General features: G+C 44.0%; 1 protein-coding gene across 21 annotated transcripts in view; it reads right to left on the bottom strand.

Moving 5' to 3' along the window:
- Positions 1–14,521, bottom strand: part of ncor2 (nuclear receptor corepressor 2) — a 146,825-nt gene that overhangs the window by 49,858 nt on the left and 82,446 nt on the right. For 11 of the 21 annotated variants that reach the window (XM_080766307.1, XM_080766291.1, XM_080766308.1 and 8 more), the window contains exons 10-16: positions 14,271–14,443; positions 12,647–12,740; positions 10,061–10,239; positions 9,894–9,948; positions 9,676–9,774; positions 7,434–7,567; positions 1,866–2,026 (exon numbers count right to left, since the gene is read on the bottom strand). In XM_080766307.1, the coding sequence (XP_080622433.1) occupies positions 1,866–2,026; positions 7,434–7,567; positions 9,676–9,774; positions 9,894–9,948; positions 10,061–10,239; positions 12,647–12,740; positions 14,271–14,443 (895 nt within the window). Of the gene's footprint in view, positions 1–1,802; positions 2,027–7,433; positions 7,568–9,675; positions 9,775–9,893; positions 9,949–10,060; positions 10,240–12,646; positions 12,741–14,270; positions 14,444–14,521 lie in introns of all 21 variants that reach the window. The other 10 variants (XM_080766289.1, XM_080766292.1, XM_080766306.1 and 7 more) reach the window with 1 other exon arrangement.

Raw genomic sequence — 14,521 nt, 5'->3', positions numbered from 1 at the left:
GAGCACACACCAAGTGCTGATACATCAAAAAACAGCCAATAGCCCACAGCCAGGGGTGTGTGTGTGTGTGTGTGTGTGTGTGTGTCAGACGTATCATCTGCAAGGAAACAAAGGGCCGGGGAGGGAGGCTGGCTACTGCTGCTGACACAACTGGTATTTTGTCCTTAAAATAATGCCAACAGACGTACAGTTAGCACACAGCTTGTTAATATCCTCAGCAGATGACAAAGAGGTAGTACTGTAAATGGAGAGCAACACTGGCCAAATAAGACAATTTAACTTTTCGATATTTCATGCAAGAAGACATTGTAGCATTCCTGAGCGAGAAGAAGAGGGTGTGATTTTGAATGTGTGCGACTGGCCCATATGAACACTGGCAGAACGACAGTGCACTCTTGTGGCGTGGGACAGGAGCAGAGGTGGAACAGGCTGAGAGACAGGTCTCAATATGACAGATTACTTTAAGACAAGATGTACGCCGGTTAGTAGACAGTTACAGTTAAGGCCTATTCATACTCCATGTTTTAGAATTTAGATACGGAGAACTACAATATGACGTCACGCCGTGGTGGTCACCGCTCACACAAACACATCTTTCTGTTTTACTAAGGTCACCTAATTACCTAAAACCGGAGAATGAATAGGCCTTTAGAATGTAAAAATGAAACATGCATTTTTGAAACATTTATCCTATCTATGTCAGAGCGGCGGTCACGTTCTAAATGTTGGATGAATCAATCAAACCCCTTAAAAAAGGTCAGTGTTAAAATATAAAGCAACACACCATCATTAAGTTATAAAATGCCATTACTGTAAACCTTAGCTAATGATTAATTTCTCCTGATAGAGACATTCATCCGTTATTTCGTTATGTGGGGCTATATCTTGCGCCATTCCTTAACCCTTATAAGATTTTGAATAGTTCAAATAGCTGATCTATAAGCTCACAATGTGTAGATGTAGATCGGCTAGTTGAACTATATTAAAATGATTTTCAAAAAAGTAAAAAATGGCAAATAAGTTTAGGGATAAGGGTGGCGCAAGATGGAGCCCCTTATCTCACTGGCCTTCATTTGTCATCTTTTTATTATCTGTAAAGCAACTGAATTGAAACTTGCTACACTCTAGATCGTCCTCAGACGAGCCCTCCATCCTACACAAATCATGATTATACTAATCATAAAATATTATTGATTATGTTTCCCCTCAGCTCTCCCACTCGGATTACGGCAAATGGCAGTGTGGTGTGCCTGTTAACATAGGGCTGAGCCTGGGTGGTAAAATCTCTGAATACTTCTTAATACATCGATAATGAGATGATATTCAAAGAGCTCAACACTTTTAATCCCTATCTGAGTGGATCAGATTTGGATTAGGGGTGTTAAACATGTTATTTGATTAATCAGAAACCTATATTTCCTATTGATATAATGTTTCCTGAGATAATTCTAGGATCACTGATGAGATATCAAAGTTATCCGAATACCGTTTTCAGGGTTTTGAACTACCCAACATCCAAATCTGATCCACTCGGGATAGGGATTAAAAGTTTTAAACTCTTAGGCTCTGGGGATTAACATTAGCTATTGGTGCGTTCAGATACTTTTTCGAGTAATGGTTAGTAAATGTGGATATAACGACCAAGTAGAGGCATTCATTGTTCATTTCTTTCAACAAATTCCAATGTTTTCCGAAATGCAACCTTTAAGATAAGGCAGAGCTATATTACAGCCAAATTCTCATATCACATTATCACATTGCATTATATTTATACATTTCCCAGCTCTATGTTAATGACTTGCCCATCACTGCTGCCATGTTAAAACTACCCCGTCCAGTCCAGAGGCGATGGGGTTGGGACTGACCCAGTTCGCTGCTGAGGGGTGGAGTCGTGGTCTCATCCACTTCACTGGTCATGGAGCGGGTGATTCGGCCCTTGCGGTGGCCTTGGCTGTTGGCCGTGCGTCGACCCTTGAAAGCCACTGTGGGCTCTTTGTCCTCTCCATCCTCTCCGGAGGTATCGTCCCTACAAGGAGGAGGATGGGAACATGGTCAGGCCGGTCATGGAGATGGGGACAAACTCATACACATATATCATTTACTCCTGTTAGTAGGGGATTTAGCTCCAAACCACACATAGAATTGGTAAATGGTGCATTTATATAGCGCTTTTATCCAAAGCGCTTTACATAGATTGTGCATTACATTGCATTAAATTCAACCATTCACACACACATTCATACACAGAGGTGGAGGAAACCATGCAACGCACCAACCTGTACATTGGGAGCAATTTCAGTGTCTTGCTCAAGGACACTTTGACAACTCTGGGGGAGCCCGGGATCGAACTGGGAACCGTGTGGTCCCCATCCGGCTGCTCTACCGGCCACTCTACCGCTGAGTCACTGCCGCCCCATAGACAAAGGTCAGTTTGGGACACCCATTTACCCATCTCCCCACTGCCTCAAACATGAGACAGGTTTCTGCTCCTACAGTTATACGTTAAGAAGGGGTTACATTCGGATCCTTGGTTCTATCAAACTGAATAAATACATATTTTAATGGCTGTGAAGTGGTTGTGCTAAAGTCGCATTTTTCCATAGTGACCTTATCTGAGGAACAAATACTGCCACTGATGAATCAGTGAAAAGGCCAGCATCTGCCGGTACTGTTGGTAGACACAATATATCTATCTGTGGAAACACCGAAGGCACTTCATCGCCTACAATTCTATGTGCCTCAGCACTGCAATGACTTTCCTGATCCGCACCTGAGCACAGAGGTATTAGGTTGGACGAGGACAAGAGAGACTAGAGAATGACACATAAGGTTGCAAACACACGCACACACACACACAGGACAGTCATACATTCCCTCAAGGCACGCACGCACGCACGCCCCACGCACGCACACGCACGCACACACACACACACGCACACACACTGCACACCCACATTGCACGAGTGCGACAGGTCTACAGAGAGAGAAGGTGTGCTTTTTTTCCACAAGGTAATACATCCTGCATCAGCACAATGGCAAACCAACAGACAGGCAGTGAAGTTGAACCCTCTTGCTCCGACATTCATCTTCTCCCCAGCCCCATTAATCTTACTAGAGGGAACTGATGGCACACTAAATATAGGAGAGCCAGCTGTGCCAGGGGTGACAGGCACGCAGCAGGGTGCATTGGGAGTCAGGGAGTCCCCCCTGGCCACGCCTCAGAGCAGGAGGCAGCAGCCATGCTTCATCAACATCTCCCAGGCTGACAACACTGATAATGAATGTGTTCTGCTGCAACCAGTGGGAAAATAACCCTAATATACTGCACCACCTCACCTGGTAACAACCAGAACACCACAAAGCACAGTAGTCAACAATGCAATATACATTTAATCTTAAGACTATATGCTTGTCTTTAAAAGAAAATGAGACACTATGATTTAATGATGATACAATTGCAAGTATGTATCGCACGCACGCACACACATATATATAAAATGTGTTGTGTTCTAACAGTTTCATGACTAGCCTAACGCTATTCAAGATTTTGCCATGTTTGGAAAAAAGGGCCTGCCAAAGTATTCAATCCTTGGCAAGCACTGTGCCTGAGAACACCACGTACATGCAGCCTCCAGCCCCCCCCCCCCCCCCCCCCCCCTCGCACATGCACAAAACACACACACACACACACACACGGATGCCAACATCCTGGCCATGTCATATTTCTCTACCAAAGAAAGCGAGACAAAGAGAAGAGTCCTGTGCATGAGTCAGAATGTTAAAAATGAGACTTTCAGTAGCCTGTTGGGAGTGGGAGACAAAGACAAACAGGAAGACAGCTGTTTTAACAGGGAGATGGAATCCACGCCTGAATTTGCAACTGTACCGATGGAAAGTCTGGTTCAAGGTGAGGGAGTAACTATTACTTAAAAAAGAGAAGAAAAAATGAAACACCGCAATGATTAGCTTTCCAGATCCGTTGCTCTACGCCAAATCTAACTCCTACTTAATTTGCTCTGGATCGACCCAGAAGCATTCTAAATGTGTATGTTTGATATGTGGGGAAAGAAGGGTGTGTCCTCAAGGCCCATTTATACTCACTATACATAGAAAAATAAACACAGTATGTCCATTTCAAACGATGTAATCATCACTGCTCTAATACGTTCATGAATCCTTTACATTGGATGTTAAGCAAAAACCCCACTAGAGGGCAGTTCAGTTCAGAGTCAAAACCTTTCTTTCAACAAACATGGTGCTGGTTCTTTGCATGTTCTCCCCAAATCCCACTGTACCCTAGTACCCTCACAAAAAACATGCAGTAATCCTGGTCTACTGCCTCCCCCTGGTCAGCTTGATGGAATGGAAAGGAACTGGTTGGAATAACGTGTTCCACGCTGTAAATGTTTAAACTTTCTCACTTGACAACCCATCCAGGCATCCACAGAAAGTTCTGCCATGTTTTTTTTTGTCTTGAATGAAGTCATTTAGATGGGGTCTTGTCCAGAAAACATGCACATTTCTCAACAAAAAAGATATTAACCTGCAATGCCAAAACAGAAGTGTGCAAGAAATTCAAATACGTTTGGGCTATTTATATGATTTCCGATGAGTCTTACAGGGCAGACGGGCAGTGACTCCCTGTAATGACTAAATGGCACATACGGCATATTTAGTGGTTGCTGTCCAATCGATTTGTGCTGCTGAAAAGCAACAATTCATATTCATATGAATTCATGTTTGAGGATTAGACAAAATAAACAATGTGCAGTTGTGACTGGTACTGAATGGAGCGGAGCAGAGATAGAATAGCTTTTGGTTTCCTAGTTCTCTTTATCAGCTACAGTTTGAGAGCAAACCCTTGTTTATTTTGAAAAGACGGGCCATTCTAACCAAACCAATCTAGCTATACTGTATGTGTGTGTGTGTGTGTGTGTGTGTGTGTGTGTGTGTGTGTGTGTGTGTGTGTGTGTATATATACAGTATATATATATATATATCTATACACAGTATATATGTGTATATGTATATATGTGCACAACCTGCTGGATCCCAACCAGTCCGGATTTAAGAAGGCCCACTCCACAGAAACTGCCCTGCTGGCAGTCACAGAAGCACTACATGCTGCCCAAGCTGCTTCCCACTCTGCAGTACTGATCCTCCTAGACCTATCGGCAGCATTTGACACAGTGAACCACCAGCTGCTCCTAGACACCCTAGCGGATCTAGGCATCGGTGGAACGGCACTAAAGTGGTTCTCTTCCTACCTCACCGACCGGACCTACCAGGTTTCCTGGAAAGGTCTGTTATCATCCCCCCGAACCCTCCAAACTGGGGTCCCACAGGGATCGGTTCTTGGTCCCCTCCTTTTCTCACTGTACACTAAATCCCTTGGCACTATCATCTCTGCTCACAATATATCCTATCACTGCTACGCCGATGACACACAACTGTTTCTATCCTTCCCCCCCTCTGCCACTCAGGTGGAAGAGCGCATCACCGCATGCCTGGCTGACATCTCACAGTGGATGTCCTCCAACCACCTCAAACTGAACCCAGACAAGACTGAGCTTCTCTTCTTCCCAGCTAAGTCCTGCCCTATGCGGGAGCTAACTATCTCCATAGACAACGCCCTGGTAACGTCTGTCCCAACAGCCAGGAATCTTGGTGTTGTCCTGGACAGTCAGCTCTCGTTCAAAACTCACATCACAGCTGTCACTCGATCCTGTAGGTTCACACTCTATAACATACGACGAATTAGACCGTTCCTCACCCAGGAATCAGCCCAGCTCCTAATCCAGACAACAGTCTTGTCAAAACTTGACTATTGTAACTCCCTCCTTACTGGCCTACCAGCATGTGCACTTAAGCCTCTCCAGCTGATCCAAAATGCTGCAGCTCGCTTGGTCTTCAACCAGCCAAAATTCTCACATGTCTCCCCCCTGCTCCGCTCCCTCCACTGGCTCCCGGTCGCTGCCCGCACAGAATACAAAACCCTGATGCTGGCATTCAAAGCAACCAAAGGTATGGCTCCCCCATATCTTGCAAGTATGATCGAACCCTACAAACCCTCCCGCTCACTCAGATCAGCCAACGCAGGGAAGCTGGAAGTACCCTCACTAAAAACGCCGGGACAACGCTCCACACGTCCCAAACTCTTCTCCCTTCTGGCTCCAAAACTGTGGAATGCACTTCCCATTGCAGTCAGAACTGCAGCATCACTCCCAATCTTCCGCCGTAGTCTGAAAACCCACCTTTTCAGACTCCATCATGGCCCATAGCACTTACCCCACCCCCTTAGATAGCAATTCTAGTAGTCATAGCACGTCATAGTACATTATGTGTAGCATAGTAGTATAGATGTATAGCTTATATGTATAGTTTCATTATAGATATTCCACTGTTACTTTCTTAGCTACGCATGTTTCATGATAAATGTCTTTATGTGATGTATTCCCATGCTTTTGTTCTTGCTTAATGTAAGTCGCTCTGGATTAAGAGCGTCTGCTAAATGCCTAAATTGTAAATTGTAAATTGTAGCATACAATACATACTTGCAATTGTAACATATTAAATCATAGTGTCCCATTTTCATTTTCATTTTCTAAAGACAAGAATATAAGAATCACCTACACTCAATACATCAACAACAAAGCAAATAGAAACAGGAGGACAGTAGAGGACAAGAGACACAAGAAAGTAAGAGAAAAAGAAGAAAAAACTGGTTTCTATATAGAATGCAAAGCTTTGTTGTCACCAGTCTATGCTCATTGTGCATTCAATCTTGAACTTTGCTTCCTTGCAAGGGAAGAGGAGCACTTCTTTTGTTTCACTCGACGTCCAGTTTTGTTCGCACCATAGCAATTATTTGCACTTGCACAAATCCTTCAGTGAGACAATTCAATCAGAACCTTATTTCTCGTGTTGACTGCATCTTTGTTTCTGAACAATCCCAGTTACAATGTCAAACACTCTTATGTCAACATTTATGTCATACAAGTCCATTCGCATCGTCTCATCCATGTCCGTCATTGACAGTGTGCTGTGGGGTTGGGTTACAATAGTAACCCGACACTGCACATGTCGAAGGAGGCAGATTTGGGAGCTCAACGCTGGGACTGGGGAGCTGTTCTCACATTCATTTATTTCTCGCGTGAATATATTGGCAATCGGCAGTATTTGGCCTGATGGTGCTCATACGAATATTTAGCCATATCGCCCAACTCTAATTCACAACATACCAGTTAATGATAGTCATGTATAAAATTACAGGCGAAGCCGTCAAGAAAAACCAAGGCCGCCATTTAGATATGGTTATTAAAGCTCTATTGGAGGGTGAAGACAGTATAACAAAAGCATTCGGCTCATCATTCTCACACAGTGAGGAAAACAAAGAAAGGGAAAGAAGGAGAGGATAGGGAAGGGGGACTCACTTCATTCCATCCTCTTTGTCTTCAGCCTCATTCTTCTCTTCATCCCTCTCTGCTTCCTTCTCTTTTTCCTTCTCTTCTTTGTCTTCCTGGCTGTTGCGGTTCACCTGTTGCTGCTGCTGCTGCTGCTGACCATGCTGCGACAAAAACAAGACACTCCATTACAGAGATGATCATGATCCCTGGTGGTAACCTGACACACTGTGTCTGCACACCAACATGAATGCACTTCAACTAATGTAAACACATGCATATATGAACACTAACAGAGTGGAACACAAACACAAACTAGCCCTTTTAGACCTGGCGCAACCTATACGTTGTTATACCTTTAAATCCGGATGCTATCTCTGTGTGTCTCAAAACTTTGTTGCTATACATGTAGCAACATCATTAATTTTTAATATGAATTTGAAGGTTTTCAGAAACCTTAGGTTAGGTTTTAGAAGGCGTTTTTAGAATCGGCCTCAGGTCTAAATGGGCTAGAGAACATTGCGATTGCATCACATCAGCCAAAACGCTAAATCGATGTGTATACTGTACATCAAATGAACACATGACATTTGATAAATTAGTTTAGTGGAACAGGTGAACTGTGCCGGAACTATCCAATATGCTTAACACATCCGCACGTCGTCAAGTTTTAACTTTGGGGTCACCAAACTTTGGTGCTGTTTATCAGGTTGATTTAATTTCAGACAGAAAAGGGGTTCGGTCAGGTTCAAACTTTCTGCCTTGATTCAAGCTCTTGTCTGTGGGTTTGTAATAACACAAATTTTGCCAAGCATGGGAGGTAGTTCACCATAAGACATTAGACAACTAGTACCCATGCTCATTTAGCAACCATAACCACTTCCCTCGTCCATTTCCTGGCTGTCTGGGTTCAGGGTGCGTGCACTGCACGCATACACACGCGCACACACATACACGTGCGCACACCAATACCTTTCTCCAATGCTGCCCAGCCAAGAAAGACAGGAACTAGACTTACTCCACACTGCCCCAGAAAAGATCTCTTCCTCTATTTGGTTCCACAGAGCTGGAAGTCATGCCCGATTACCACCACCAGCTAAAGGGCTTTATGTTGCTGTAGGGAATGCCTATTCTATGCCTCTCATATCTGCTCTACCAGAAACGCATTACATCTGATCTGACTCCTGGCAAGGAAATATAAGGACGTACATTGGGGAAGGGGTGGGAAGATCTCTCTCTCTCTGTGAGATTAACTAAACAGAAAACAAATAAAAGCCATAACTCAATAAGACTGAACGATCCTCCAACCTGCTTAAAAGGTCCCCCGCAACCCCTTCAACATCCTCCCCGGACAGAGCATCAGACTAATCATCTCCATTCACCATAATTATACACATCTGTTATCTCTCGATCTACAATCACAGCCCAAAACCGATCGAACTGCGGCCATTCAGGCAGACACTCCGGCTGAGGCACGACATGGAACTGCCACTTAGCTGCAGAACCGTAAGAAAGGCAAGTCGTTGAGGCCGGGGGGGTGCTCATTATCTTTTGTGTTAAGCCATTACTCCTCTCCCCAAAGGTCATTAGCGTCTGCATCCGTGGGAGATAATATCTCCCTTGAATGCTAACGTTATATATTATAAAGAGAACTAATACTGCCACCTCTAACTCCTTTCTCCTCCAGTCTCCCCTAGCCGTGTGTTGCTATTACTAGCTAGCAGCAGCCAACACGAGGCTCTGTAACGAGTGATGCTGTGGGGGCGCGCGACAGGTAATGAGCGGAGGCAACTCAGGGATAGATAAAGACAGATGAGGAGACACCGTTGCACCCACGCCCACAGGAAAAGGTCACAGGCTAATTAATGCGCCATTTCATTAGTGCCCTCTGCAGCGGAGCTTAACAGTCCAACACCTGAGCTGAGACTAAGTAATAACGAAGAGCTCGTTAGCGATTGGAAAGGACTGTTTAAACAAAGGAGAAATCAAGTCGATGCTATGACCTGTGTGTACAATAGTTGTGGAGGATGTGTTGGGGGGAAGAGGAAGAGTGTGTCACGTGATCTGGGTACTCATGTGACTCCCAGGAGCCATCGATTTGTGGTGATTACTCAAATTGATGGCTCCTGGGAGTTTTATCTCTTGACCATACAGTATATTGGGGCTTATTAAAGACAGCTTTCGGGCTGACTTTCCCCGTAAGGTTGGACTGCTTTTAAAGTTGTTTTCAGCATCAAACTTCACTCTCAGCTGGAATGGGAACATATTGTACCTGGCTCCTGCCGCGGCGCCGGTAGTTCCTTCGCACAATGTTCTTGTAGTTTTCATTCTTTTTAGTCAGGTAGTAGAAGAGCACACACTCTGCCACCGTCTGAAAACATAAATACAGCAGTGTCAGCCCTCCTGAACACTTGATTTCTGATGAAGTGATGGACTATCAACAAACTGCAGAAGGAGCAACGTTGTGCCAAAGGCTTCATTCAACTGTACCTTTCTCTCCAGGAAAGATGCAATCAGGCCAAAGTTCTTTGGCTGCTGGATGAACCTAAGTGCAGAGGGGGTTACATGTAGAACATCAACAGAATGTAAATAATTTGCATCAGGCCGTGCATCATGTCCTGATCCCAGGACATGCACGTCTTAGTGCTTTAACTTACTTCTCCCTGAAGGTGTCTTTTTCCTGATCGCTCCACATGTTCATGACCTGCCGGTCCTTGTACACCTTCATGGGGTCGTCCATCAGGCCGTTCATATTGATGAACTTGATGCGCTGCTGCTCAGCATCAAACAGCATGGGAGGGATGACTGCCAGCTGTCGCATCTGCTTCTCTGTGTTCTGACATGGGGGAGGTGCGCACACACACGCACACACACACACACACACACACACACACACACACACACACACACACACACACACACACACACAGGGATGAAAAACAAGCACGAACACACAGACAGACTAATGTCTGGGAATGAGTAGGTTGTACAGACTAGAGACAGCTCTTTGACCATGGGGTGCTAAACAAACACAAGCTATATACGGTCCTGTATGTGGTTAGACAACCACGGCGGTGGAAAGTGTGCAAGAGGTCAGAAGACGAGAGGAAGTTTGGGGCTTCCTGTTGGCTCAGTGGGAACAAGGTGCATGCCTTGTATTTGTGTCAACACAGGCCTGTGTTTCCCCTATGACGGAGTCGTAGCAGCGCTGGTGGACAAATTATCCTTTCTGTTCTGCCGCTGGCGGATAGAAATGTCCCGGCGTCCCTACTGGGACGATTCTGTCTGCCAGTGCTGTGGTATCATAGCACTAGCCTACTGATGTCATAGGCTGGCCTCCAAGTACTGGACTGTGATAATAATGGGTACTGCACTAAGTACTCTGGCAATGGATATGACTGGTCGGCATTACTGGAGGGGCTGCGTTTCCAATGGGCATCGTTTCCAATGAGCATCGGCCTAGTAATAATTATAATAATGGTAACGCTGCTGACATGTGCATTTCAACTCCCAGCCATCTCATAATTCTTTCCCAGCTTTATTCTGGCTCTCTACTCCATGCTATTTAATAAAAGACGTCTTAATAATACTCTCAAAGTGGCAGAACGTTTTAGGTCATGGAATGTGACGAGAGAGAGAGAAAGCTAGAGAGAGAGACAAAGAGAAAGCTACAGAGAGAGATGCAGCGTTTTGAATTGAGTAGGGAGCAGGGGGGCAGTCAGACAGATATTTTGTGAAGCCACTGAGGAAATCGGGATTTCCTGAAAGTTCATATAATGGCCTGTTGTGGTGCTGTCATTGGACCCAGAAAAACCCATAGCCCCATAGAAGTGCATGTATTTGGCCCAACTTCACCTAGACTGTATTACCTTAATAAACATGGTCATGAATACTTTCTTCTTCCAGTCACTAGTCTCATTTCTAATGTCATAATATTCTTTTTGGAAAATTATGGTCCCATTTATTAAAAAAATAAAGTCGCGTATGTTCTGAGGGGAACGGAGAAGGGGGGGAAGTCCCGCCTCGTTGTCTGGGCCAGCCAATGGCCAGCTGGGCCAAAACGGATCTAGAAAGATGGCGACTTACAATACAAGGACTGACAGGCTTCATTTTACGTTCATGTTAGACCCGGAGAACGCTTTGTCCATATTTTTTACAGTCTATGTAGGGAGGCATCTAGAGAAGTGAAAAAAAACAACGCAAATCTGCACCCCGTGCAGCTGGGCTGGGGCTCTGTGTTAATTACTAATGTGCAATTAGCATGTGTGTGTGTAACTGTGTATGTGTGTGACTGTGTATGTGTGTGACTGTGTACTGTAAAGTGTGTATGAGATGAAACCGTCTTTTTGAGCACAGACTCAGACTACTTGTCTTCTACACCAGTTGTTCCCAACCTTTTCAGGCTTTTTCATCCTTGCATTACCTAATCCATCTGGACTGGCATATGACGTTGATGCAAGTCAGGGTTTCAACTATTGATTATTTTTCTTTAGAATAAAACTACTGTATCAATAACATTTTCGATTAATCAAATCAAGAGATTCATTTTTTTTTTACAAATCAATAAACCACACAAGAATGTGTGAAAATAGCAGATCTACAAGCTCTCAAAGCTTTGTCATGCAGTGTTATTATGAGCTTATTAATCTCTCCGCACCACTGCCCTAAACATGTATTGTTGTTGTTAATCATTTTTCACAATATTACACCAGACTTCCCGGTCCTTCATTGCCATCCTCAGTTCCTGCTTACTGATGCCTGTGTCCCTAGCGATGACATCAGGGAACGACAGTTTTCTACCTCTGGTCTGCTTTGTAGCAGGACTCCAGAGAAGAAGGTAAGATATAACCTAAGATATAACCACTTGCCCAAATGTGCCCAAATTTGTTATGACGTCTATGGCTGTTTTTAGCCCAAGGAGTGCATTTTGTGCAAAACTAATGCTTGGAATGGATTCAGAATCATGAAAACCCCCTAGTTTGACATGTCACATGCTACTTAAAGCAAAAGGAAAGTTTGACATTTTTGCCTGCCATAGGATGTTAATGGTAGGGTCACAAGAAACCCATATAAAAACAATTGCCCAATAGTGACAGCCGATCAGCAAGTGGATTCATGAATGTATGTATATAGACAATATTTTAGGCCAATAAAAAAGACTATACCAAATTTCCCACCTGTCCACCTCGGCTGCCGGACTATAGGAGGAAATGGAGTAGTAATAGGAGGGGTGGGAAGCTCACCTCTTGCTCTGATATGCCGTCGATGATCTCGGACACCTCATGTTCACTGCGGGCTGCAGATGAAGCCAGGCCACTTCCACGTTGCCCCACACGGCTAAAGGGTAGACACAGGGTGTTACTAAATATACATGTGCTTTATTCACCTTTATCATCTTTGGACACATGCACAAAAATGGTCCTATTGCTCTAAACCATCACTGAAATGGTGGTATGCTGTGACCACTTTGGATTTGCTCAGAGGTTGCATGTGTGAGTTAGAATGCATGTAGAGACCATACAACATTACATTTAATGAATACACATTATCAGTAACAGTTACTAAGTCTGCCATGTTTGTTTTACAGGGTGCGTGCCCTTTTCCCATATAAAAAAATCCAAACCTTTTCCAGACATACTGAACTGATAATCTTTTCTTCAAGAACGCTACAAACAAGCGTGTTTTTGTTGGTATTTTGACCTTTTGATCACCGGTGGTGATCTCAAAGCACTGGCAGTGAAACTTGCATCTTTTTTGCACATGCTGGCGATGTCAATGTCTTTGGCACATTTCTTTGAACAACAATTATTTTAATTACTTGGGGTCAGGAGCAATCCAGGTTTTATATTTGTAGTGTTTGAGAAATAAGCTCCAAAACAAACAAGAACCCATTTCTGCCTACCCAAGAACAATGTAACCTTTACATAACTTTACAAAATCCAATAATTATACATCTGGCATCCAGGCATTTATCAAATGAATAACAGCATGCATGCACATCATAACCTGGATAATTTACAGGTTCTGATAAGAAACACACCCAAGTTAAGTTTTCTTTTCATTTCATTTAATAAATGTTTGTGCATAATTTGTTTTCATTTGGTTTTGATTCCAGGTTATTAACCCATTTTGGGCGGGAACCCCTTTTGGTGTTAGCATTATGTTATGCTTTAGCTATAGAGCGCCGCAGTCCCCGCCCCCTTTCAGAAAAGCGAGTGGCCCAGGAAGTGGAAGCCCCATGCATTCTCCCATCGGCACTTTTAATATAATTTATTTAAAGACGGTTACGCCGCGGACAAAGCCAATTCGGATCGTGACGAATCATGACAATGAACACAATATTTTGGGACGATCAAATCATTAGAAAGAAGAAAAGAAAGTCAGGAGACAACACTATTTGTTTTATTTTTCGTCTTATAAATTATTTGATCGGCCCAAAATATTGTGTTCATTGTCATGATTCGTCACGATCCGAATTGGCTTTGTCCGCGGCGTAACCGTCTTTAAATAAATTATATTAAAAGTGCCGATGGGAGAATGCATGGGGCTTCCACTTCCTGGGCCACTCGCTTTTCTGAAAGGGGGCGGGACTGCGGCGCTCTATTGAAAAATAGCAGATCTAGGTCTGCTATTTTAGAAAAATCGAAGAACAAATGACATAGAAACATAGCTTTTTCAGAAAACTGTCAGGATGTAGAAGACATTTTTAGAATCTGATCTCAGGTCAAAATGGGTTAATTCATCTCTTTCAGGGTTACTGTCTTTCTGTAAGAGTACCTCTAACTTCTCCAAAATGGTGGACATGTCCGAACAGTAGGAAAGGAGCAGGACAATATAAACAAATAAAAACCATGTTTCCACAGTCACCTCTGCATGCGCTCCTGCATCTCTCTCTGCTTGCGGATCTCCGGGAACTGTTTCTCGTAATACTCTCGCACCTTGCCCTCCTTGGCGCGCCGCCTCGGGTTGTTCTCGATGCGTTCCACCTTTTTCTCCCAGGCCTCCATCAGCTGATCGTAGCGCTGACAGAACTTCTGTTCCTGAGGGAATATATGGGACACGGGGGAGGCGGTTAATGCACTGCAGAACCGCTTTCAAACATCCAACAACATACCGTT

This window comes from Protomyctophum bolini (genome assembly GCF_963924005.1).
Source record: "Protomyctophum bolini genome assembly, chromosome: 6".
Lineage (NCBI taxonomy): Eukaryota > Metazoa > Chordata > Actinopteri > Myctophiformes > Myctophidae > Protomyctophum > Protomyctophum bolini.
Note: the sequence above shows the minus strand (reverse complement) of the source record. Positions and strands in the feature narration are given on the sequence as shown.